Source organism: Convolutriloba macropyga, chromosome 3, assembly GCF_964194025.1.
Source record: "Convolutriloba macropyga chromosome 3, txConMacr16.3, whole genome shotgun sequence".
NCBI classification, from domain to species: Eukaryota; Metazoa; Xenacoelomorpha; order Acoela; family Convolutidae; genus Convolutriloba; species Convolutriloba macropyga.
The window spans coordinates 11,602,500-11,630,264 of record NC_134470.1 but is presented as its reverse complement, the minus strand read 5'-3'; the positions used below and the strand labels follow the sequence as shown (position 1 = coordinate 11,630,264).

The window sequence follows — 27,765 nt, the reverse complement described above, 5'->3', positions numbered from 1 at the left end:
TTACAATGAACACCATGCTTGAGCGACTAGCACGTTTCAGAGACATATTAAGTAGCTATTGTTTTGACATTTATGACGAGTGTAATTATTTGCGTGTAGTTTTCTCTTGACGAAGTCTTGTTTTTAGATAGATTTCCTATTTGATTCAACAACCAACGAAGTGATATGGTTGATTAGTTTGTCTTTGACTCTTAACCAGGAGATTGGAGTGGGTAAATTATATTTAGCATTCCATCTCCTTTGTTACTTTGGTTTTTGCCTTTTCCTGTTAATCTTCTTTCTTCCTTTTAGCATCCTTCTAGTTTGTATTTTGTTTATTCCCGTTCTTTAATCCATGATGCTTTGATTTTTCTCCCTAGTTTTATAAAATTTTCTTTTTGTATTCAAATGAACCTTATTTTAAACATGCTTATTTTATAATGCAATAATTTGGCGGGGCCGTTTTTTTAACTTTGTTTGGATTTCACTTCTCGAGTTTTTTCATGCTTCTCTTAATTTGGAGTGATCTCGATTGCTCTCATTCAGAAACTAACTCTGTTGCTAAATGAGCGATTGTAAGCGATGAGCTTTTAAATTTTCCATAGCTGACTGGGAAACAGCTCAGACCATCATCTGAGAAATTGCTGTTTCGAACCCCTTCGTAGTCGGTATTTTTGATCCTAAAAAAATTTCACTAGGCTGCGCACACTTGAAAATCATTTTCCTCGCTTGTTGTTTTACAACGGTTCGTCCGATGTTAATGGTTCTAACTTTTTCTATCAATCCTATATAAAATTGCGTGACGTTTAACAAAGGTCCTATCTTTAAGCGCACTGAACGCCATGTTTAAGCAAAGGACGTGTTATGGAGGCATCTTATTTGCATTATAAGTTATGTATTATTCGTATTCGGAGTTTTCGATTCAGCATTCAAAAATGATATGGTCAAGTTTTCAAGCCTTTGACTTATAACCAGGAGATAGGTGAATGGAGGGAAAAGATATCTAGCATTCTATCCCTTTTTTCTTCAACTTCTGCATTTTTTCCTTTTAACGTCTATCTGGTTTTGACTCCTCTGTTGCTTCGATTTTTGTTTGAAATCCGTTCTTTATTAAATAGTTTCTTTTCCTTTCAAAAAGTTGCATACAAGTTGCCAGGAAATAAATTCATTAGAACCGCTCAACTGAGTACGGCTGCCTAAAGTACTTAAGGTCTAGAAAAAATCTCAATGCATGGGTCAAAATTTCGAACTTAAATAGATCTAAAAGTACTGATTCAGATTTAAGCAAACTTGGCAGTGCCTCGCTCTGGGTTAAGAATTCTCACACGAGAACAGAACGAACTAAATCGGTTAAATAGTCTTGGAGAAATAATATGTTTAAATTTGGACCGCAACATAGCCGGCTCTATTTTGGGTCTATGAAATGACTAAATTAGGCGGTCATTATCTAACTGAATTAGTTTGGATGGCCTGATGTTACATAAATGGTCGGACGTAACAAAATTGTTGACATTGATACCCAATTATCCGAATAACAAGGCTTGATAAACGAGCTAAGAAATGCAAATTAAAAGCAGACAAATATTTAGTGAGCGTGGAGGTGAAGACAGCTAAGTTGGTTGATAGCCTGTGCTGCTCTTTATCTGATGTGCCAGAGTCCAGACTTACGCAACTCACCATTTCCAGCGACATTCTAACTGGACTGGAACCGAATAACAATCATTTGGACATAACCGCCAAAGACTTTAAGGTATGTATGTTATAGACCTTGTCTAGGTTGCCTTTCATGTATGTTATTGGAACCTGTTCCAACTGAAATAAAATGAATTACAGAAATTGTCCGAGTCTCTCGAGCTGTTATCGTGATTGTCTGGCTTTTAAAACCGAATTGTAGATATTTGGCCGTTTTACCGATTAAAGTGGGAAATTTGTCCAAAAATTAGGAGAACTAAGAGCTGAAACCGACTCTCATGGCCGTTTGGCGACTCTCGTGGCTTGTTTTGCCGACTCTCATGGCGCTTCAATATTGGCATTTTTGCAGCAATTTTGTTGATTATTTTGTTATTTGGTTCAACTCTTTGAATTCTAATTCAGGATGGGTGCTGCTATGTTTTTTAAGATCTCTTCGCACTTTTTTGGTTTTTTCACGTCATTGAAAAGTCTAATTAGAGTGGTGATTTTATCATGCTGGAGAAGTAAATGCAGCGAAAAAGCGAGGTCTGATGCCTGATTTTTTATTCAAATTACCTTTAAAGTTGAGTGAAAAATTGGTAATTGACCAAATGATACAAATGTGCTTAAATTGTGCCAATTAACAATTGATTAAATACATCAACGGGCAACTAATGCTTTTTATGACTTTGCCACAAATTGTTGTAAAATATAAGTGGATATCTGATTTTTGGCCCTTTTTATTATTTGTTTTCTTATCACTTAATATCGTTACTGACAGGTCTCATTGGTTGCTAAGGGGGCAAACGTGAACGTAATTAATGCCTAGAGTTCGTGGCTATTGGATTTCATGGCTCATACGCTATTTGTTCTCAAAAATTTTTTATTGAATTTCCGAGTTTTGCGAGTTTTTGCTCCACTTAGTTATCATTAAATATTATGGAGAGGTCTCATAGGTTGCTAATTAGGTTTATTTCAATTGATTTTATTGTTTCAGTTCAAAGCTAATGCTTTCAGTGAGTTTTACACTAATTGTTTTCAAGAAATATTATCGAGTTTTTCAGTTTTGCGAGTTTTTATTGTTCACATTGGTGACATATCTCTTTCTCATTGGGTCTCATTTGTTGCTAGGAATGCGTACAATAATTGATTTATTCGTTTCAGTTAATAGCTTTTGTTTTTTTTACTTAAACGCTGGAAGTTTTCAAATACTTTTTGCGAATTTTTGAGTTTTGCTAGTATTTTTTGTGCTTATCGCTATCTTATCATCCAATGTCATCAACGACAGATCTCATGGGCTGTTAATGTGGATTTAGTTAATAGAAATTTTCAATTCAGTCTCGCTGTTGCTTTCTTTGCTTTTAATATTTGTTTTTAAAAAGTATTAGCAAACTTGATTTTTTGCGAAATTTGGTCGTATTTTTGTGTTATCATTTAGTCTCAATAATGATAGGTTTCGTTGGTTGCCAATGAAGATTAATTGAAATAAGTAAATAAGTCAAATAGAGTCTTTATTAGTACTAAAGTTTTATAGTACGCGGTTGTTAAGGATATTGGCATGTAGTTTTGAGGTTCTCTGATCTTGATGGCACCGACAAAGATTCTGATGGTTACCAATTTTATTAGTTTTTGCCTCTTTTGGTTTTTTGTCATTGATGCCTACCATGTAAATGTTTTTGTACTCATTCTAAGGTTGTCTAGAGTCGAAATTTTGTTATTGTTAGAGATTCTTTAATCACATTTTTGAAAAAAAAATTTTGTTTAGATTTTTGTGGTTTTAGGCATATAGGGTCAAGAGCGGTGTTGCCTATCTTTGTTTGATCTTGCTTTTAGTTGTCTGGTCCGTAAATAATTCAACACTTTGGATTGTAATTCAGGACGTGTCCTGTTATGTTTTTTACTTAGTCTATCACAATTTCGTTTGGCTGTTCCTCATGTTGCCGCTTTTTCGACATCTTGCCTGATATCTTTTGGACTTCTCTAGGATAATTTTATTGTTCGCTAATTCTGCTCAAAAGGCTTTTAAGCTGCCCAACAAAGCAATCTAAAATGAGCACAATGAGTATCAAAAAGCGAATTCAAAATTAGAAGCGGGATAAACACGTAAAGCCCAATTTTAGATGCACGTTACTTAAGCTTCAATCTTATAAGCCTTAGTTATCATTCCTAATGCTTATTGGTATAGATACTAGCTACCGTATCCTCTCATTGGGGAACAGACGTATTTCTAACTATGAAATGAAATAAGAAATTGATTTTCGTACCAAAATTTATCTTCATTTGTTTTCTGGTTTTTTTTAATCCCTCTGCCGTGTATGTTTTCTGGCGTTTTGTAATTTAAGTCTTTTCAATGACATGTCCATTCAGGCTTTTTTTTCAATTCTTCGGATGGTTTTTGAGTCTTTGTCCTACTGTGATTATTAATTCGCTCTACATTATTTTTCACGCTTATTTGCTGACTTCGTTCTAATTGGTCCATTGGAATGGAGTTGAGAATTGATTTGGTGTTTGTGCGCTGTTTTTTTAATGCTACTTTCAACTTCGAAAAGTAAAAGCAAAATAAACGGGTTAGCCGATAAATCTCGGGTATTAAGTTATCAACTTGTATTAAGTTATCAACATTTATAAGAGTAAATTCTCACCGGTATATTCCACCAATTTAGAGGTTAGATTGTACATATTTACCCTATCTAATGAAACTGCAGACCAAAATAGGACACATTTTTACACAAAAATTAGGCTTTCAATTCATATCTGTAATTTTTTCTCTTCTGTTTCAAACCCAAGACCAGTTAGGGTGCGTTACATTGACAATTCGTTTATATTTTCACTAAACATGGCAATCGCTTTTCTAACCTTTCTAATTGCTCTCGAAGAGAAGCAATTATTGGTGTCTTTTTTACGACTCGAAGAGTAGTATTGGTTATTCTACAGGTTTTTACCACTCGAAAAGGAGTATTAAGATTCTACAGGTTTTTTTAAGCTGAAGTCGGATCTATTGTTTTGCCCCCTCCAGTATTTTTATGACCCCCCAATTACAAATTATATGTTGTTATATAACATGTTACTATGTAAGAAAATAGCACGTGCACCTGGGGGTCATAAAAGATTTATTCTCACTAAGCTGGGGGGGGGCATACAGAATAGATCCCTGAAGTCATGACTTGAATTTTGACTTTTGTTTTTGAACAGTGACTTCTGTTTTAGAAAGTTGACTTCTGTTTTCGAATATTGGATTTTAAAAGTAGCTTAGTTTGTAATGTATAATGAAGAACTGATGGTAATATTCAAGATCAAAAGGTCATTTCGAGAATTATTGATCCCATGCAAGTCACTCCAACCTATCTAAACTATCCCCCTCCCCCAACTACCACCACAATTACTTGCCCCTCACATCTATCCCCATCCCACACCTACCCTACACAAACCTACCCCCCCCCCCCCGGCCAACTACATCCCCCCAACCTAACTACCATCATTTCTACCCCAAAATTGATTTCACTGTATATTGCTTTTTTATTTCTTTTTTCGCAAGACTTTTTGCAAAACTCTTCGAATCGTTTCCGGTATTTTACCGGCTATGTTTGTTTTAGCTAGAGCAAGTTTGTTCATGGCTTCTTTCGTGTTCATGAATTTTGATTTCTTTCGTTTTGAACGTTTACCTCAGTTTTTGATTGTTCTGTTTTTGAACATTCGATTTTAACAGTAGCTTAGTCTGAAATAATGTATAGTTATTAGAAACTGCTGGTAATTTTCAAGGCGAAGAGGTCATTTTGAGATTTTTTGATCCTATATCAGGATAAAAAATCTCAAGATTTTTAAAGATTTTTTGAATCTATACCTACCTACCTGCACCCCCACCCAACAAAACCCAACCAAACCCCCCCCCCCACCTACCTCCCCTCACCTATCTCCGCCCCCCCCCACCTACCTACCCCCACCCTCTCCCCCACCTGTCCCGCGTCACCTACCCACACACCTGAACTAAAAATTGTGTCCGCATTTTCTAAAACATTTAAGTGTGTTTTTTCTGGCCTCTATTTTTTATGTTCTGATTTCGGTAAGATTAGGTTAGAAATTGTAATGCATGACGCTCCGAGTCGTTTCCGGTATTCTACCGGCTATGTTTTTATGCAAATTTTTTGCTTGACCGTTTTTTGACTTCTCGAGTGACTTAAGCCCTTGCCTTTCTGCGTTTTGCGTGATCTAAAGTTCTCTGTCATTCGCAATTTCAATCAGCTGAACTCAATTGGCGGCAATTTAATACTAAAAGTTAAATGAGAAGTGCGACAAAACTGGTGCTATTTTTTCATTTTAAATCTTAATAGTCGTATATATTAACCTCTGATGAGGTTATTTGAAGCCCCCTAATGCATTTCATAGTCGCATTTGGGCTACACCCCCTCCCCCACTGAAGCAGGCTGCAAGTGATTAAAGCTCCCACTAGGCGTTCGAGAGAGAAATTATTCCGGAGTTAGTTGGTTATGTTTTTACTTTAAATTGTTTTTTGTTCACTCACGTGTTAACGCTTTACTACTGATACATGTTTCGGGTCGCCTTTTGAGGTCACTTTTTTGTCGCTTTGCTCAATTTTGTTTATCTTTTCAAGGAGAAATGATTGTATGTCGCTCTATTTGTTCTTATGAGTAACACCTTGTTGCATTGTATCTTAAGGGTAGATGGACAAGATTCTGAGTTGTTAAATATTTCTTGTGCTGTTTGACTCAGATGGAAATTACACGTGGAATTAAATCGTTTTCATTGACAGGTGGAGCTTTCGATGCCTGGTAGACAGCCAGTATTCGTACCAGTTGATTCAAAGGAGTCAATTGAAAGCGTGTCAGAAGCTGAGCAGGGAGAAGGCGCTAATTCTCAAGTGAAAAGTGTCAAATTTGTAGCTTATATTGATCCTGAGACCGTGACAGCGGGAGAGTACAACCTGAAAGTTTTGTTCAGAGACCAACTTGTCAAAAGTGGCCCGGACAAGGTCATGATTTACCCGAAATTCGACTCCGGTTAGTTCTAAATTTCATTTCTTTAATCGCTGATTGGAGTTTAGTGATGTCAATTTCTGAAGTTAGACCACTAGGAAAACAATTAGACTGCGGGGAGGCAAGAGGAATACATGGTAATAAAAGACATGACAGTACAAATATACACATCAAAGCAGAAAGTTACGACCTTCAGTCCGCACAACATTTAAGAAAACATGCACTCGGTCGATAGTAGTTAGCAGAAAAAGTTTTGGCTATGAGAAAATTATCTAAATTCTAAATTATCTAAATTGATATTAAATGCATGATCAGTGGATAGTGTCTCATTGTACTTCTCCTGCCTAATAACCCAGCGCAACACTTTGCGCTAAATTTTTATCTAACTCTTTCAAAATGCCAATTTTAACACACCAGTAATGTTAGACAGAAACAATCATTATTTGGTACAACATTTTCTTGCCGTGAACAGAAACGGTATGCTCCTTTTCAGAAAATTGAAAAATGTTACATTTCGCAAGTCCAACTGAGGTCTTCTAGCATTCCCAAATCCATAATCTCTCCATTGGAAAGAATATCAGCTTGTTTTAGAATTAAAGAAGGGCGGCTGCATTTAAAGTTCATCGCTTTACACTTTTCTGGATAAAACAACTAAATTCTTGCTTGACCATTCATAAAGACCTTTGACGTCATATTGCGGACCGTCAAAACATTCAACACATAGCAGCTTTAGATCCTCGGTATACAAGTAAACACAGGAGCGTTGCTTACTGTCAACAGTGTAATTCAGGTATAAAATAAACAGAATAGGTCCCAGGACATTTCCTTGTAGGACACCAGATGTTACAACGGAAGGCTGCGAAAAAGAAAATTGCTGTCGATCATCTGAGATAAATCGGAAAGAGAAAAATGATTTGAAGGGAATCAAAAGTTTTTCTGATATCGAAATAGACGCTGACACATGATAAATTATTGTCAGTCATGATTGTTGTACAAAACATCAAAATATGAATTAAGTTGAGTTGTCGTGCTCCGTCTTTTCATAAAACACGCTGAGCATTCGTGACCAAGGGCCTAACTTTTGGATAAAAAACTGAACAACAGTTTTTTTGAAAAACGATAGAAATCTTTGGAAGCAGGCAAATCGATTTTTTGTTTTTAATGTCACTCTTTGTAAGGAGTCGTGATATACGGTTGTTTCCATTCTTTAGGCGAGCACGAGGACTTTTGAATAACTTGAATTAATGCCGTTACTGCTGAAGCTTAAATTTGACAGCCATCACGTCGCAAAAAGGATGGTACTTCATCTGACCCAATGCAAGAATTGTCATCACATTTGCTCGAGAATTTTTCGATTTCCAACATTCCAAACGGAACTGAAATTTTATACTCGAATCTAAAACTGGCGTTAATTTTAAAAATATAGACTGAAAATATCATTAAAGCCTTTATCTTTTCATCGCTCGTTAAAAAGAGCACCATCATTGTTCATGGCTGCTTTCAAAACATTTTTCCGTGAAATGTGGACTGTTTGTAAAAAGAAATGCTCTTTAAAGCGACTTATATCGTTAGTAGGGTTTTTGAACATTCAGAGGCGTCGAGCTTTCACAATTTTGCGGACTGATGTGAGACCCATAGAACATAGTTTTGTTTGCTACGAAGTTTGTAACAATTATATTAGTCCGTTGGTCATTTTTTTAAATGCGATTTTTCCCTAGACCGATTGTGCCTGGCCCGTTTAATTTTTCGTCCTCTGAACTGGTAGAAACATGTAAAGCCTGGAGGGCATTAGGGGGCTGAGCTGCTCTTCCAGCCTTTTTTTCTGTATGAATGCGATTTACCAAAACTGTTTTGAGGAGACAGTTCTGTAGTGTGATGGGCGGTTCTTAATCTTAACTTTTTTTTGCTATTTTTGTCTTTTTCGGACTAAGATGTTTTTTGATAAATTTAAATTGTAGTGGGTGTATCTTTGTTTCAGATCTGTTCACATTTCAATGTTTTGTTGTCAATGAGAAGCCAATTAGAATAATTGTTTTAATTACGCTTGTAGTAAAATTTGAAAAATCAAATTAGTTTAACAGCAAGTTTGTTCGAACTGTTTTTAAAGTGGAATTACAAAACAGTGTTTGAACCATTTGAGTTTTATTCTCGTTTGCAGTGTTTTTCCTATGATCTTTTATCACCAATGTTGATTGGAAACGACTTGTGTTCAAATTTTGCATAGTTGCATTTTTTGAGTTCATCTGAGAGCAGCTAACAGTTCATAGGATTTGAGGACTATTTGTTTTCTTGAAGTGTTATGAACCTCTCGTGTTGATCTGAAATATTTATGAAAATTGGGCATGAAAAGATTATTTATGACTTGTGAACTTTAATCAGCCGGCTATAATAGTAACGTCTCAATTTTTATAGCGATTGAACTTCTGAGAAGTGGATATTTTGTGCATTGAGAGTTAATTGCGTTTACTTTAGTTACATTGAGTTTTGCTTGAAATTCTGTTGCATTATGGTGGTGTTGTACTTACGTGGTGTTTTATTTCAACGGATGATGGAATCTCAGCAAATGATGGAATAAACCTGACCTAACTCAAGTTAGTATCTTTAGTTTTCCAAGGTTCGGCCTTTACAGGCTTTGATTATCAAATGAATTTCATAGTTCAAATTATTATATGAAAGTATGAATTACTTACCTCTTGGAAAACTAAGGATTCTTGCTTTTTTTGTAATTCCTTATATGGCCGAACCTTGGTTTTATCTTTTTAAAAAATCAAAATTAGAACGTATTGGATGTTCTGACTGTTTAGACTTAGTGTCGAGCAATTTGATGGATCGACTACATTTGTCAGTGTTTGAACAGAAATCACCAGTTGATTTTAAGAAGGCACAACTAGAACTATTTTTAAACGAATTGGACGACGAAACAAATTCCGAAGACGAAATAGAAGAAACTGTTGTGCACAGTCAAATTACAAATCAGGACTCGAGTCCTGAGGTCGACTATGATATTGGAAGTTCCATATCTACAAGGGAAGCACCGCCGAACGTTCAGGAGTTAAAGGAGTCGATGCCGTCTCCTTTGGAAACTATCCATGACGACGAGGAGTCTGTCAATCTTTCTTCTGTTATTCGGAATCGAAATGAACAATACGAACGAGGTGATCGAAACATCGATGCTTTCAATTTCAGGGTAGTACCGAAAAGTGCAATTTATGCTAAGAATCCAACTTCTCAAAACCAAATGCATTATAATCCGGTTAATGTACAGGACCTACCGCAGCAGACGGATTCTGGTAGTATGGTTGGGAGTGGCCTTGCATTGTCTGTTGCTGAGAAGCCGGCTCCTATGCCCAAACCAAAACCGTCCACGGATGCGTTAAAGATGACTCCCAACAATCAAGGTAAAATTAATTTTATTTGGAAAATGGATCTTCGTATAATATATAAATTGTATTATAATTAATAGCCGCCCTCATCTTCTCAGTCGGCTATTATAGTGCTCCTATTTTTACAATTCAAAGAATTTGAATTGTATTGGGGCGCTGTCTTTTTTTTAAGATCTGTTCACACATTTTCATGATTTTTGAAGTCAAATTGGAGTAGTGATTTTGGTCACGCCGAAACAGGAAGTGGAGCGAAAAAGCGAGTGGTTTTGCGGCGTGAATTTTTTTTGCTCTAATTTTAAAGTGGAGTGAGAAAACGGTGTAGGAACAAAAATTCGCTTTCTCGCTAGTGGTTTTTTGTTCACATGCGGCAATTTCACTTTGATTTTTACTGTGTTTTCAATTTTTTGGATAGGGTTTTTTCTAAATGGTTTTCACAATTCATTCATAGTCCGTTCTAGGTCTAGTTTTCTGTTTAGTCAATGAAAATTCTTTGAATTGTACGTCAGGACTTGTCCTGCTATGTTTCTCAGTTGTTTCTCAGTTGTTTTCCTTGGCCTTCAAACCTGTTGTTTTATATCTTAGATTCTCTATTGTTTCTAAGGATCTATAATTGAAAATTTTTTATGACTTGTGATTAATTTTGGCCATTTTGACGCCACTAGTTTTCCAGAATACGTAATGAAGTATTGATTTTGATGAGAATAAGAAGTGGAGTTTTACCAATCCATATACAGTCCAATCTGGGCCTAGTTTTTTTTTGTTTAATCAATAAGCATTTTTTAAAATTGCAGGTCAGGATTTGTCCTGCCATGTTTTTTAATTCGTATATCCTTTTGTTTTTTCGCTTTACATAGGTCACTTTCGCTTTTGATGTCTGTCTTACCTAACTCACTGCTCCAACTGAATGGAGTTTAGAATTCATTTAGAAAATTTACGCAAATACGCTTAAGGTCAGAGCAAAAAAGAAACTGGATAAATCAATAAAGCCGGGAAAGTGAGACTGGAATGTTTGAAGACTTTGTTCATTAAGTTATCAAAGTTCCTTAGAGTTAATTGCTAACTGGTCTTAGTATTCATTTTATTGTCTTTTTATTTTGAAGCTGAACTCACCATATTTATCGATTCCAATGAAACTGCAGACCAAATTGAACACTTTTTGACACTTGGAAAAATTAGGCTGTCATCAATTTTATTTAGATTTATACTTCTCTAACCTTCTCAGCCCCAAAATCGTCCCAAAGAGTAAGGGCGGCTTTTTTCTGGAAATCTGGGCGCTCAATGTTGTGGCTTTGGTTGTTGAAATATTGTTCATGCCTTTAGAGCTCCGATTGTTAGATGTACCGAGTGGACAAGAACCGCAGCGAATACCCTTCGCAAACGTCAATGGCAACTGGGGAGGAGATACCAGTGGATTGAACTTTGGTGCTCAAGGAAATTATCGTAACAATCGAGGAAGAAGAGGATTTGGAAATAACGCCAGAGTTAAGGATCCCACCTTTCCAGAACCAACTGAGAAGCGAGGAACGCCGCGGTTCACAAATCGAGAATCAGCCACAATATCAAATCAACATCAATATGCAGAGTTAGTTACTTGATTGTCAACTCGCAGCTTTGCGAAATTAGTATGGTTAATAAATGAACGACTCTTTATTCGAGTCTCATGGTCGTTGCGATAACAACGCTGCATACTTATCGACAAAATATCTTACATTGACCGCCTTAGGAAACTCGTCGGGGAGATTGCTTTGATTAATGAATTAATAAGGGAGTACAATGGTTTATTAATAGCCGCCCTCATCTTCTCAGCCGGCTATTATAGCGCTCCTATTTTTTTACAATTCAAAGAATTTGAATTGTATTGGCGCGCTGTCTTTTTTTTAAGATCTCTTCACATATTTTCTTGAATTTTGAAGTCAAATTGGAATTGTGATTTTGGTCACGCCGAAACAGGAAGTAGAGCGAAAAAGCGAGTGGTTTTGCGGCGTGAATTTTTTTCGCTCTAATTTTAAAGTGGAGTGAGAAAACGGTGTTGGAACAAAAATTCGCTTTCTCGCTAGTGGCTTTTTGTTCACTTGCGGCAATTTCACTTTGATTTTTACTGTTTTTTTCAATTTTTGGATAGGATTTTCTCAGCCGGCTATTATTGCGCTCCTATTTTTTTTTACAATTCAAAGAATTTGAATTGTATTGGGGCGCTGTCTTTTTTTTTAAGATCACTTCACATATTTGCTTGAATTTTGAAGTCAAATTGGAATAGTGATTTTGGTCACGCCGAAACAGGAAGTGGAGCGAAAAAGCGAGTGGTTTTGCGGCGTGAATTTTTTTCGCTCTAATTTTAAAGTGGAGTGAGAAAACGGTGTTGGAACAAAAATTCGCTTTCTCGCTAGTGGCTTTTTGTTCACTTGCGGCAATTTCACTTTGATTTTTACTGGTTTTTTCAATTTTTGGATAGGATTTTTTTTAAATGGTTTTCCCAATCCATTCATAGTCCGTTCTAGGCCTAGTTTTCTGTTTAGTCAATGAAAATTCTTTGAATTGTACGTCAGGACTTGTCCTATGTTTTTTTTACTTCGTCGATTTTTTTTCGCTTTACCCATTTTGCCGCTTTTTAATAGCCGCCCTCATCTTCTCAGCCGGCTGTTATAGCGCTCCTATTTTGTTTACTTCGTCAAACTTATTTTCGCTTTACCATTTTGCCGCTTTTTCGACATTTTGCGTAATATCTTTTTGACTTCTCTAGGCTAGTTTCTCTCTTCTCTCATTCTGCTAAAAGTGATTTTGAACATCAGTTGCTGAGCAAAGCAATTCAAAATGAACAAAGTCAGTATAAAAAATTGAATTCAGAAATAGAAACGGGATAAACCCATAAAGCCCAATTTCAGATTCCCGCTATTTGAACGTCGTTCCTATAAGTCTTAGTTACCATCTCTTATGCTTATTGTTATTGACAGTAGCCCCCGTCTATAACCCCCTCTCTCTCTAAGAAACAGAAGTATGTTCAACTACAAAGTGCCGTCAAAATAAATTGGACTTAATAAATGTTTTTGTACAAAAATCTTTTTTTTCGATATCTTCTATTCTTTCAATCCCAATCATGCTTATTGGAGTCAACGGCGGCTATTTTCCGGCAATCTGCCGGGTATGTTTCGACATTTTGCGTGAAATCTTTTTGACCTCTCTAGGCTAGTTTCACTCTTCTGTTATTTCACTCAAAGTCCTTTTAAACAGCAGCTGCTCAGCAAAGCAATTCAAAATGAAGAGAGTCAGTATAAAAAATCAATGTTAGAAATAGAAACGGGATAAACCCATAAAGCCCATTTTTAGATGCCCGGTACTTGAACTTTGTTCTCATAAGTTTTAGTTACTATCTATATTGCTTATTGGTATTGATACCAGACCCTGTAGCCTCTCACTGAGAGACAGGAGTATGTTCAATTACGACATGACATCAAAAATGTTTTTATACAAAAATCAATTTTTGATGATATTTTCTGTTCTTTCAATCCCAATAGAGTTATGGGAATCGACAGTGGCTATTTTCCGAAAATCTGCCGGGTATGTTTATATATAAATCAGTTTAGAGTTTTCAGTTTTCGTGAGATCGAGTTCCTGATGATCTCTAATGTTTAATTGCTCGTGAACGAAGTTCATAGCAATTATTGTAAACGTGTTGTTAATAGCCGCCCTCATCTTCTCAGCCGGCCATTATTGCGCTCGTATTTTTTTTTACTTCGTCAAACTTTTTTTCGCTTTACCATTTTGCCGGTTTTTCGACATTTTGCGTGAAATCTTTTTGACTTCTCTAGGCTAGTTTCTCTCTTCTCTCATTCTGCTAAAAGTGAATTTGAACATCAGTTGCTAAGCAAAGCAATTCAAAATGAACAGAGTCGGTATAAAAAATTGAAGTCAGAAATAGAAACGGGATAAACCCATAAAGCCCAATTTTAGATGCCCGCTATTTGAACGTCGTTCCTATAAGTCTTAGTTACCACCTCTAATGCTTATTGGTGTTGATAGTAACCCCTGTAGCCTCTCTCTAAGAAACAGAAATATGTTCAACTACGAAATGTCATCAAAATAAATCGGACTTAAAAAATATTTTTGTACAAAAATCTTTTTTTTTTTCAATATATTCTATTCGTTCAATCCCAATCATGCTTATTGGAATCAACGGCGGCTATTTTCCGGCAATCTGCCGGGTATGTTTCTTTTTTGATGGAAATTTTTTGCTTGGCCATTTTGCGCTTTTCTTCAAGAACATTCGTTGACTTCTCAAGTGACTTTTTCACGCTTTCTTTCTTCATTTTTGAATAATCTATATTGCTCACTCCGAAGTAAAACTTGTTGCTTCTAAAATCGGTTGCAGCAAAGGAACAAAAAGGGCGTGATAGCCGAGTGGTCAGTGCATGTGGATGTGGATCGGGAGGTCAATGGCTCGAATCCCCCATACTACCCGCCTGTAGTTCGAGAGCAATTCTTCCGACATTAGTCGGTTTATGTTTTTTATGCTGCGTACTCGCTTGACTTTTTGTTAACCATGTCGAATCAGCATAGGGAAGAGATGTAAAATAGTGCACAAATGGCAAATAATGAACTGGGCATCAATGTTGATGACAAAATTTCTTCTAGCGCCAGATAATACTAAAAGAAAAAATTCAAAACAGTGGCGAAGCTCTGCTTTGGGATTAGTCAATTTTTCGGTCACTTGTTCCTCACGACTGATGCTGTATGAAGAATGGCAGAAAAAAGTTAGTCAGTCTAATCTGGCACACCGCAGGGATGTTATCGGCCTCTTAGAGTTATTCAAGAGCTCGATCTCTTTTCAGAGATTGACAAATTGTCAGTAAAACTTCAAAAATGCGGTTGTGCAATCAAATATTATATCTACGTCATTTCTGCGTTATTACACTGATAGCCTCTTTGACCATTTTTAAAATGCCCGGGAGCATGCTAATGTGCAAGAAAATCATTAAAATTTTAAAGAAATTTGAGTTAGTTTTCGTTTTAGATTAAATCCTCTGTCGAAAAGATATCTGGGACAAGTCTCTACTTATAATCTACCAAAAGGAACTGGAACTATCAATTATTCCAATGAGTACAAAGATGCATTGTTCGACAAGAAGGAACTTGTTTATGGACCTGTCAAGTCTGTCAACGGTAAGTTTCACAGCTGTATAATATCATGAGCTAATATACTCATTCGAGATTGACCCCTTTTTGACTTTAACGTCCTTGACTTCTTGCGCGTTGCAAAATTCTTGCGGTGAGTTAAATTGATTTAAAACACTCACGTGCACATTTTAAAATGCCGAAAGTCTGCAGTGCCAGAAGTTAAAATCCCAGAAGTTCCCACTTAGCCAGAAGTTTACTTCCCTTTGACTTTCGTCATTTTAAAACGTGCGAGTTTTGTGTTTCAAGCATGGTTAAGTGACTCTGCAGAAGTCACTTCGAAATTCTGACGTAATATCTCGAACCGCTTCGCTGTACTTGATAAACGCCAGAAGTTCTCAGTGACTTCATGCAGAGTCACTTAACCATTACTTCTGTCCACAGCTTTAGGTGAAACAGAATAGATCCAAATTTTCAGCGATAAACTTATATGGCTTCATCAATTTGATATTTTGTTAAAACAAAAATCATATTGTTAAGCGGGGTTAAATAACCATGAGCAAAATCCAGTCACGACAGGCGGGGCAATTTTGTTGCTTTTCACCATTTTTGTTATATACAGGATAGCTACGAACAAATTTGAATAACGAGGACCCAAATAAAAAATATTTTCATAAGGGTGATGTGTGTTTTGGGGAAATTATTAGTTGCTCTCAAACGAAGTTTGTAGCAATTATATTAGTCCTGTCGGTCTTTTTTTATATCCGATTTTTCGCTTGACCGATTTTTCGTCTGATGCTTTTGACTTTTCGTCCTCAAAAACGGGATAAACAGGGCATTACATTAAGTACTCTTAGAGCCTTTCAGCTGTTTCAGCTTAAACTATTTCGGAGACTTATACTTATGGTGTGAAGGATGGTTCTTAGAGGTTGAAGACACCCCCACTGTTGACCCCCCCCCCCCAACAGAACGCCCACCCCCCTTCAGCCTAACGGAAAATCTCCGTTAGGGTTCGATAATAAATTACTGCAAAATGTTTTTTGGCCATTGATTAGTTCTCAACTTTTATTATCACAAATTTTAGCAGTTTTTTTATGCAATTTGCAATTTTCATGTTTTTTTTTAAAAAATTTTTGTCGTTTTTCAGGTTTCTCCAGCCTCAAGAGCCACATAATCTACTCTAGGGTTTGATTATAGGTTAATGCATAGCTTTTAGATGTAATGGAATGCTTTTCACGATTTTAATATCAGCAATTTTTAAAAAATCTTTGCAATATTTGCAAATATTTTCAAGTTTTTTTAATCCATTTGAATTTATGATTTTTTCTGGCACCAGGGTCCTAGGGAACTCATCCAAGGTTTGATGATAAGCTGTCGCGTAGTTTCTAAAATTAATGGAATGGTGATCAATATTTTAATGATTCCAGCTTTTGCAATTTTTTGATAAAATTTTTCAATTTTTCGGAAAATGATTACCATGCTGCAAGTTTATGGATCCTTATGGGCCAGTGAAACTATTTAAAGCTTGAAATAGGGATACTAGATAGTCTATTGTGACAATGAAGTTGTTCTGAAGTTATTAATATCACGAATAGCAAGATTTTGTTAAAATTTGCCGTCGTTTTTAAAGTTTTTGGAAATTTTTGTCCCTCTCATGAGTTCAACTATCATTATTGGCCAGCGAAGCTTTTCAAGTCTTGCTGATGGGTTACTTGACATAACTCCAGAGACCGAGACAAAAATAGGTTCGAACATTTTTACTTCGATTTCTGGAAGCTTTTCTTTTAAATTTTGCAATAATTTGCTATTTTCAAAATATCAGTTTATTTGAATTATTTCCTAATAAGGCTAGAAAACTAAAAGTTGCGGAGTCGAAACCTTGGCTGGGTACTGTCGAAGCCAACCGCTCGCATGTCATTTGAGAGCAATTCGCCCGACGTTAGTCGGCTGTGTTTCTTTATTTCCGTTAGGGTGGCCAATTGTCTACTTCGAGTCAGTTCCGGAATTCTTTCGGATATGTTTTTTTTAACATCTTCTCTCAAATTTTTATTAATTGCTCTCAAAAGAAGTTTTTGGCAATTATATTAGATTGATCTGACGCATTTGACTTGTCGTCCTCACTTGCGCCCCTTAATTCAGCTTAAGCTAGCCTCACTAAACCGTGTCTAGCTACGAACAAAGCTAACCGCTCGCCGGTCGTTTGAGATTAATTCACCCGACGTTTTTTCCTCCTTGTCAGATTTTGAAACAAATTTTTGGTGGTTTTCTTTTGTTTTTGTTTTCGCATTTTGTTAATTTTTGTGCGGACCTTGAGCTGCCAAGTCAAGATTTGTTTGAACTACAAGAGCTCAGGCTTAAGTGTATTTCCAGAGAGAACTTTACCATTATCTATTTCACGGTCTGGTTCAAATTTTACCGTGGAGCTTACAAAGGAAGGTTATAATTTAGGTGTTAAGAATGTTCTTAAAATTTGTTGTAAATATTTGATTTTTTTGTCTTGAATTAGTTCACGTTTGATTAATAACGTTTGTTTAATTGCTCTCAAACGAAGTTTGTAGCAATTTTTTTTAGTCCTGTCGGTCTTTTTATGCAATTTTTCGCTTGACCAATTTCTCGGGTGGCGCATTTGTCTTTTGGTCCTCAAAAACAAACGGGATAAACAAGTAGCACCCATTCGGCATTAAGTGCTCTTAGAGTTTTTCAGCTCACTAGTCTTGCTTACAGTTCATTAGTCTCACAAGTATTCGATTAACAAAATCTTCTGGAGATGTAAACTTATGGTGCGAAGGGCGGTTCTTAGAGACTGACTCACCCTCACTGCTGCCACCCCATCAGCGTCAGGTGACCCCCCCCCCCCCCCCGATGCACTCTCTTACGCCCCTTCAATTAAACTAAGGCTAGCCTCACTAAAACGTGCTAGCTGCTAATGAAGCCAATTGCTCGCCGGTTGTTTGAGAGCGATTCGCCCGACGTTAGTTGGTTATATTTTCACCACTCGACGATCAGATTTTTGGGAGAGATTTGAAGTTTAAGTGTTGTTGAACAAACTTCAAGAATTAAGAGAAAAAGATTTTTTTTTTACAATATCACTGTTTTCAAGAGATCTAGAAATTGAGGTGTATAAAACTTTCTTTAAGCAAACCGTGTTTTGTGCGTAAAGTGCGGCTTGTCCCAACAGTTTTTGTTTTTGTTTTTACTATTTTTAACTGCTCTCAAACAAAATTTGAAGCAATTATTGTAAAACGTGTTGGTCTTTCTGTGCTATGTTTCCACTTGACCGTTTTGACTTCCCGAGAGAGTTTTGCGTCCTTGACTTTCTGTTTGGCGTAATCTAGTTTTCTCTCACAAGTGACAGCAGCTGAACTGAATTGGTGGCAGTTCACTATTAAAAGTCAAATGAAACTCGCCGAAATTGTTATTTTTTACATGTTTATGTGGTTGCAGTGGTATATAATAACCTCTAATGACGTCTTTTTGGTTGTGTATTCAAGTAATTAATTTGAGTTTTATGCTTATTTGGAGGTTACGTTCTTCTTTGCTGTTTTTAAGTCTATATTAGCGTTTTTTGCCAATTACTTTGTTTATGGCTGTTCCAAGAATTGTCCTTTTTGTAAGATTTTGTCACACATTTTTCATTGACTTTGATCTTTCAAAATGGGATGAACAGGTGAGAAGCAAGGGACATTAAGGTTCATTAGAGGCCCAAAGTTGGCTTTAGTAGTTTTCCATGTGCTTAGAGTGGTGCGGCTGCTTGGAAAGCAGCACCAAACATTTTTCACTGTTTTTTCACTGTAATTTTTCGAGTATTTTGTTTAATTTAGTCCTGAATTTTTGACTGTCAAAATTGATAAAGGTTTGTTGCAAGATATAAATACTTTTAAGGACCATTTAATGATCTACGTGCAAACATAAACTTGAAAAATGGTACAGTTTTTGCTATTTTTTTAAAAAGTTGTTCGAATGTTTTTGTTATAAAGTTTTTCCAGCCTCAGGGGATATGAAAGTTCCGCTAGTGTGGGAGGATAGGCTACTGCATAGTTTTTAGTAACAGGAATTGTTTTCAACCTTTTAATAATACAAAATTTAGCTTTTTTGTTGACAAAAGTTGATTCTTTTTTCATACTTTCTTAAAATGATTTTCTTGTTCCTAGTTTGTTGATCTTTTTTTTCACCAATGAAGCTCTTTTAAGGCTTGGATTGGGTTACCCGGTGGCCTCCGGAGACATTGAAATATTTCTGATGAAATGAAGTTCACAAATTTTAGCAAAATTTCATTGAAATTTGCAATTATTTTGTTTTTTTTTTAAAGTCAAAAAAGTGGTTTTGAACATTTAAAGTGGTTTTGGTTTTAAAATTGCAAAATGAAGAAATTTCCTTTAATTTTTGCAATTTTCAATTTTTGAGTTTGTCAATTCTCATTTTTTATCTTAATGGCCGATAACACTCATTCTAGGCTTATGCGTAGGTTATTGGTTATTTTGAAATTGATCAAATTTGGCCTTCAGGATAAAGACTTCAAGAGTTTGAAGCAATGGTTATTTTTTGTTTACTTTGATTGTTCTTTTTTAGTTTCTGAACTTTTGAGATTGTTATTCTCTTTGGCGGGCATTGTTCAATTCATTTGCTGGCCTGGTTTCTAAGTTTTTCATTCAATTTTCTGGATTGTTTTTAGGACTTATTTGCCACTTCTTTTCTAAAAGCTGCGAAGCTGTAAGTTGAGGGGAGCTATATGCGGTGCTCTGGTTGAAATGTTTTGGGGCGCTGTCTTTTTTTTTAAGATCTGTTCACACATTTTTATGATTTTTGAAGTCAAATTCGAGTAGTGATTTTGGTCACACCGAAACAGGAAATGGAGAGAAAAAGCGAGTGGTGTTATTTTAAATAACTCTAATTAAAAAATTTTAATTAGAGTGAGAAAGGGGTATTTGAACAAAAATTTGCTTTCTGGCTAGTGGTTTTTTGTTCTCGCTATCGGTTTTTTGACGTTGATTTTCTTTTTTTATCTTATTTTTTTAGAAATGGTTTTTCCAATTCACTCAGTCTGTTCTAGGTCTAATATTTTGTTTAGTCAATGAAAATTCTTTGAATTTTACGCCAGGATTTGTTCTGCTATGTTTTTGTTTCGTCTGACGCTCTTTTTTCGTTTTACATTTGTTCACACGGCAAAGCTGAAAACGTTCAATCTTCTGAATAACTTCTTGCTCTCACAAACGGCGTTTGCACGCGCTGCTTGTTTTCTCACTCTCTCTTGCAAAGACATTTTTTGTGTTATAATATCCTTTCATTGCACCTAAGAAATTTTTTATGTGCTTTCTAATAAGGTTTTAGTTACGTTTTTGCATGTTTTAGTTACGTTTTTTAAAAAAATTTAGCCATTTTTCAAAAATTTTTAAATGAGTTCTCTATAATTTTTGGCTGATTTCGTGATTGTATTGGTAATCTGTAGGAATGAGATTAGTCCTGTTGTCTTTTTTATTCAATTTTTTGCTTCACCGATTTTTCGTCTGACCTATTTAACTTTTCGTCCTCGAAAACAGGATAAACAGGTTGCACTCGGAGGGCATCAAATAGTCGAGCAGCTCTCTTAGAGCCTCATTCCTGATGCCCCTAATATTAGCACAGAGGAAAGTTATTTAGGTGTTAAGAATGTTTCTAAAATTTGTTGTAAATATGAGTGAATTTTTGTTTCATTTTTGTCTTGAATTACTTCACGTTCGATTGTTAATGTTTGTTTAATTGCCCTCAAACGAAGTTTGTAGCAATTTTTTTTAGTCCTGTCGGTCTTTTTATGCAATTTTTCGCTTGACCAATTTCTCGGGTGGCGCATTTGTCTTTTGGTCCTCAAAAACAAACGGGATAAACAAGTAGCACCCATTCGGCATTAAGTGCTCTTAGAGTTTTTCAGCTCACTAGTCTTGCTTACAGTTCATTTGTCTCACAAGTATGCGATTAACAGTATCTGTTCTGGAGATTTAAACTTATGGTGCGAAGGGCGGTTCTTAGAGACTGACTCACCCCCACTGTTGCTACCCCATCAGCCCCATGCGACCCCCCCCCCCCGATGCGCTCTTACGCCCCTTCAATTAAACTAAGGCTAGCGCCCAGCGGTCAGTAAGTTTCATTAGAGGCCTCTAGTCGTGTTTAGTATTCCTTCAAGTGCTTAGTGTGATGAAGCTACCGGAAAGGCCATAGTTTAGGTTTAAAAAAACATTTTTAGGAGTTTTCGAGCCCAAAATGTTGCTTGTTTTTTCGTCAGTTTTTGAAATTTTTGTTGCACCAGTCTACAAATGAGGCTGGCTAAAGTTTATAAAGGTCTTTTGCAAGACATAAGTACTTTTTATGACCTTAAAAGCCATACGTTTTGGTTATTCAAACAAAAACACACAAGTTTATACTATTTTTCTACTTTTTAAGATTTTCAAGAAAAATTTGTCATTTTTAGAATTTGCCAGCCTCAAGAGCCAAGGAACCTCCTCAAGGGTTTGCTAATGTTACTGTATAGCTTTTAGATGTAATGGAATGTTTTTAAGTTTTTTCTATTGCGAACCAGACCCAGGGGCCGGAAAACCGCCTTGTAACAACTTAACAAAAAACAAGGCGCGGTCATGCATTGCGAGAGAAATACGCCAAGAACAGCATGAACAAGAAAGCAAGAAATCAAACTTAATTATCAAAGGAACTACTCCTATCAGCTCAATCAATGATCATGAAGTTGTTACTAAAATTGCCCGATCTGTCGATGTTGATATTCAGAGCAATCAAATTGAAACGAAGAGAATCGGCAAGGCCAGTGAAATCAATGGTCGGCAGCTTCTCCTGGTCAAATTCAAGTGTCTATTGAAACGAAAAGAATTTCTTCGTAATTCGGCCGAACTGAAAGATACCAATGACTATTCAACAGTATTTGTCGATCTTGATCTTACAAAGTCGGAACGTGAAGCTCAATATCAGCTTAGACTTGAGAAACGCTCACTTGAAAATAAATACTCTGACAAAGCTTTCGTAATAAGAAAAGGGCGAATAATTGAAAAACGGGGTTGAATACCGCGTTAGCAGACACAGCCTGTCAAAAATATCCTGACGTGTTTACTTCTCAACGTGCAAAGCATCATTAGTTTAGAACGACGTCTCAATTTATATCAACTGCTCTCACAAGAATCCCCAGACTTAGTTTGCCTCGTTGAAACGTGGATAGATGATTCAATACCAGATTCAGTCGTATTTTGTGGAATGCCCTACACTGTTATTGCTAGAAGTGATCGAAATCAAGGAAAACATGGAGGTATTTTGATTGCCGCACATGATTCTTTTTTGGAGCTCTTCAGAGTTACGAGTTTGAAAATTGGTGATTTTTTCGTTAGCGGCGTGTTTAGTAACTGTTTTCTTCAACTTGGCCTAGTCCTCGTGTACCTACCCCCTAGGGGATCAAAGTGTTTTACATCAGCATCATTCGCAGAAAATTGTATTCTCGATCTGTACAGTAATTTTAAACAGACGGATGCATCGTCTCAAGAGACGAAATTTGTGGTTATGGGTGATTTTAATCTGCCCAATGTAAATTGGGAAAGTACCACCACCGCGATCTCTGTTGATCAGTCTTTACTTGACTCGATGACACAGGAGTTGCTTTTAGAACAGATTATTAGATCTCCTACGCACAAGAGGGGCAATATACTAGATCTGGTTTTCGTATCTCAACCTGATGCTTTTGACTATGAAGTGCTGCCTGCATCTTTTTTAGATCACTATCCCCTCATTATTAGTTACGATTATCTACCATGCTACGTGGCTCCGTTCTCCTCCGAATTCTCAGCGAATGGCTTCAACCAAAATGTTTTAGAAAGCAAAATCGACTTAATTGACTTTGAGGCAGCACCTAGTTTGCTAAGTACTAGTGAGTTCTTATTGAAGACATTCGTAGATGTGATCTCTTCCTGTCTTGTTCGAAAACGCAAAAAGCGCAAATTGTTTCCTTTTTATAACACTTCACTGACGATGCACTCTATTAATAAACTAGAGACCGCTAAGCGACAATTGAGTTCGAAGCACAAATTAGATAAGCTGAAAAAAGAGTTAATGGACGTTGTTGAGCTCGATAAAGTGTCTTTTCCTCTAAAATGTTGAAAAGTCTAAGTGGACGCAGCTCTTTTCCTAACGAAATGATTTATCAGGCTCGGCTTGCTGGATCTGATATTGAAAAAGCCAATCTATTCAATCTTTTCTTCCATTCGGTGTATAAGCAATCCTCTCTCTCTGTAGCTCCCATCGAAACCCTAAGTGCCTATATTTACCTCGGTGATTTAGTTTGTACCATCTCGCAGACCGTCAAACTACTTGAAACATTGCCTATGAGCTCAAATGCCGTAGCGGATGGAATTCCGCCCTTTGTACTGAAGTACTGCTCTGCTTCTCTTGGGCCCCTAATTCACTCATTGTTTTCCCGTATAATTCTTACCTGCAAATGGCCGCGGCTCTGAAAATGTGCATTTGTGACGCCGATCCATAAAAAATAGTCCCGAAACAATATCGAGAACTACAGACCAATATCGTTGTTACCCCGCTTATCCCTGGTGGTGGAAAAGCTTATTTTTTATTTTCTTTACTCGCGACTACGATACAAATTGAACAGTTGTCAACATGGATTCCGAAGAGAGCATTCAACAATAACTCAATTGATTATTTACTTGGACGAGCTGTATTCCAATTTTGACGATAACGTCGAGCAAGTCTTAATTTACCTGGACTTTGCTAAGGCTTCTGACACTGTTAACCATGCTGTTTTGCTTGACACGTTAGCTTTATATGGTCTTGATAACAATTTTTTAAAACTTTTTTTCCTACTTAAGTGATAGATCGCAACGAGTAAATGTCAATGGGACTTTATCAGATGAAATCATGGTTACTAGTGGAGTTCCTCAAGGCAGTGTCTTAGGACCGTTGATGTTTCTTGTGTATATTGACGACATGCTGTCCTTACCGGAATTCTCAAGTTGTTTCTGCTTTGCAGACGACACAAAGTTGGCATGTGCGGGAGAAGACATGTTTAACAAATGCCAGGAAGACTTTGATAAGCTATTTACTTGGGCTGCCGATATTGATCTTACCTTCAACGTTGACAAATGTTTGTATCTACAAGTATCTAAAAAGTGCGATAGTGGTTTGAGTATTGGGTCCATTATGATTCGAAAAGTTGACAAAACAAGTGATTTAGGTATAGAAATTTCACCTAACTTAAAGTGGAGGATTCATGTGAGGACCAAGCTAGCGAAAGCTCAGAGATGTCTAATTATTTTCGACATAATGTGCCTTACAGCTTACCGAACAGCGTCAAATATAATTTATTTTCTGCCTGTGTTCTGTCAATTCTGCTTTATGGTTCTCAAGCGTGGTTTGCTGATATAAGCCATCTTAGAATATTAGAAAATTTTTATTGGAAGGGTTTACGCTGGTGCTATGGAAGGAATGACTACAACACATTTCTTCGGGCGTCAAATAATACTCCGATATGCTATCAACTGATTGAACGTGATCTTCGCTTCTTTATTTCCATTGTTTTGGGCAATACTTGCATAAAATTTGAGAACTTTTTCTCTATCAAGACATATTTGAAAATGCTTCGAACTAACTCTCATGATCATATTGTAGTGAGCCCCACGAAAAAGCAGCTGACAGCTAAATCATTTTTTAAGCGGGTACAAATCTATGTAAATGACTTCAGCGACACTGGTAACTTCAACATCCTGAGACCACCAGCCAACTACAAAGTTTTACTGAAAACTTTTTTCTCCACACTGCGTGACTCAAAGTTTAATCCGGACGTGACCTGTAGTTGGTCCATTAAATGCCGTTGTGCGTTTTGCCGTTCTTAAATTTTTGTAATTATTTTTTTCCCTAGTTGTAATAGCTATAGATAAATTTTATTGTTTGTACCATATGCATAAATCTTTCTGATGTGTTGTATTAAAATCCATAAATTGGTCAATTGAAGTCTTTTACTACTGCTACTACTACTACTAATTAGATAATAATTTACTGAAAATTTTTCATTGGCCATGGAATAGTTTTCAGTCTTTTAATTTTAGCAATTTTTAAAAACTACATCTTTTTCAAGTTTTTTTTTTGAAAACTGTAATTTTTTAAGTTTTTCCAGCCTCAAGAGCCACCGAACCTCCTTTAAGGTTTGATGTTAGGTTGCTTTATTGTTTCTAGATGTAACATCCCGAATTCTAGCTTTTTTTTGGACAAAATTTTTAAATTTTTTCGTTTTGTCATTTCATGTTTTTTCAGACTCAGGGGCCAGAAAACCCTCTTAGGGGATAATTTTTTTCTGAAAATTTTTCATTTGTCATTGAATAGTTTTCATACTTTTTAATATTACAAATTATAGCAGTTTTTTTTATAAAACTTGAAATTTTTTGTCAAGGTTTTTGAAAGTTTTTGTCATTTGTTAGGTTTCTCCAGCCTCAAGAGCCAAGGAACCTCCTCAGGAGTTTTCTAATATGTTACTGCATAGCTTATAGATGTAATGGAATGTTCTTGAGTTTCTTTCTATCTCGAACCAGACCCAGAGGCCAGAAAATCGCCTTATGGGATTAGATAATAAGTTACTGAAAATTTTGTATTGACCATGGAATAGTTTTCAACTTTTTAATATCACAAATTGCGGCATTTTTTTCAATTTTTTCAATTTTTTTTGAAAATTATTGTAATTTTTTAAGTTTTTCCAGCCTCAAGAGCCAAGGAATCTCCAAGGGTGTGCTAATAGGTTACTGCATAGCTTATAGATGTAATGGAATGTATTTAAGTTTTTATCTATGGCGAACCAGACACAGGGCCAGAAAACCGCCTTATGGGTTTAGATTATAAGTTACTGAAAATTTTGTATTGACCATGGAATAGTTTTCAACTTTTTAATATCACAAATTGCGGCATTTTTTTCAATTTTTTCAATTTTTTTTTGAAAATTATTGTAATTTTTTAAGTTTTTCCAGCCTCAAGAGCCAAGGAATCTCCAAGGGTGTGCTAATAGGTTACTGCATAGCTTATAGATGTAATGGAATGTATTTAAGTTTTTTTCTATGGCGGACCAGACCCAGGGGCCAGAAAACCGCCTTAGGGGTTTAGATAATAACTTTCTGAAAATTTTTCATTGGCCATGGAATAGTTTTCAACTTATTAATTTTAGCAATTCTTAAAAACCCACAATTCTTTTCAAGTTTGTTTCGAACATTGTTGTATTTTTTTAGGTTTTTCCAGCCTCAAGAGCCGCAGAAACTCCTCTAAGGTTTGACGATAGGTTACTTTATTGTTTCTTGATGTCGTCACATCACGAATTTAAGCATTTTTTGACTTTTTTTTTAATTTTTCGCTTTTTTTGTCATTTTAGGTTTTTTCAGTCCCTGGGGCCAGAAAACCTCGTTAGGGGATAATATTTTTCTGAAAATTTTTCATATGTCATGGAATAGCTTGCAACTTTTTAATATTACAAATTATAGCAGTTTTTTTTATAAAACTTGAAATTTTTATTCAAGGTTTATAAAAGTTTGTATTGACCATACAAAAAGTTTGTGTTGACCATAGTTTGTATTGACCATAGTTTGTATTATTCAAGGTTTGTATTGACCATGGAATAGTTTTCAACTTTTTAATATCACAAGTTGCGGCAATTTTTTTCAATTTTTCCAATTTTTTCAAGTTTTGAAAATTTTTGTTTTTAGGTTTTTCCAGCCTCAAGAGCCAAGGAATCTCCAAGGGTGTGCTAATATGTTACTGCATAGCTTATAGATGTAATGGAATGTATTTAAGTTTTTTTCTATGGCGGACCAGACCCAGGGGCCAGAAAACCGCCTTAGGGGTTTAGATAATAACTTTCTGAAAATTTTTCATTGGCCATGGAATAGTTTTCAACTTATTAATTTTAGCAATTCTTAAAAACCCACAATTCTTTTCAAGTTTGTTTCGAACATTGTTGTATTTTTTTAGGTTTTTCCAGCCTCAAGAGCCGCAGAAACTCCTCTAAGGTTTGACGATAGGTTACTTTATTGTTTCTTGATGTCGTCACATCACGAATTTAAGCATTTTTTGACTTTTTTTTTAATTTTTCGCTTTTTTTGTCATTTTAGGTTTTTTCAGTCCCTGGGGCCAGAAAACCTCGTTAGGGGATAATATTTTTCTGAAAATTTTTCATATGTCATGGAATAGCTTGCAACTTTTTAATATTACAAATTATAGCAGTTTTTTTTATAAAACTTGAAATTTTTATTCAAGGTTTATAAAAGTTTGTATTGACCATACAAAAAGTTTGTGTTGACCATAGTTTGTATTGACCATAGTTTGTATTATTCAAGGTTTGTATTGACCATGGAATAGTTTTCAACTTTTTAATATCACAAGTTGCGGCAATTTTTTTCAATTTTTCCAATTTTTTCAAGTTTTGAAAATTTTTGTTTTTAGGTTTTTCCAGCCTCAAGAGCCAAGGAATCTCCAAGGGTGTGCTAATATGTTACTGCATAGCTTATAGATGTAATGGAATGTATTTAAGTTTTTTTCTATGGCGGACCAGACCCAGGGGCCAGAAAACCGCCTTATGGGTTTAGATAATAAGTTACTGACAATTTTTCATTGGCCATGGA

The 27,765-nt window shown here is 35.9% G+C and overlaps 1 protein-coding gene across 3 annotated transcripts in view; it reads left to right on the top strand.

Annotated features, from left to right (window-relative positions):
- The window catches only part of LOC142335932 (uncharacterized), a 155,185-nt gene that overhangs the window by 59,513 nt on the left and 67,907 nt on the right, over positions 1-27,765 (top strand). For 2 of the 3 annotated variants that reach the window (XM_075384334.1, XM_075384335.1), the window contains exons 8-9: positions 1,569-1,729; positions 6,419-6,665. In XM_075384334.1, the coding sequence (XP_075240449.1) occupies positions 1,569-1,729; positions 6,419-6,665 (408 nt within the window). Of the gene's footprint in view, positions 1-1,568; positions 1,730-6,418; positions 6,666-9,445; positions 10,040-11,344; positions 11,607-15,032; positions 15,182-27,765 lie in introns of all 3 variants that reach the window. The other variant, XM_075384333.1, reaches the window with a different exon arrangement.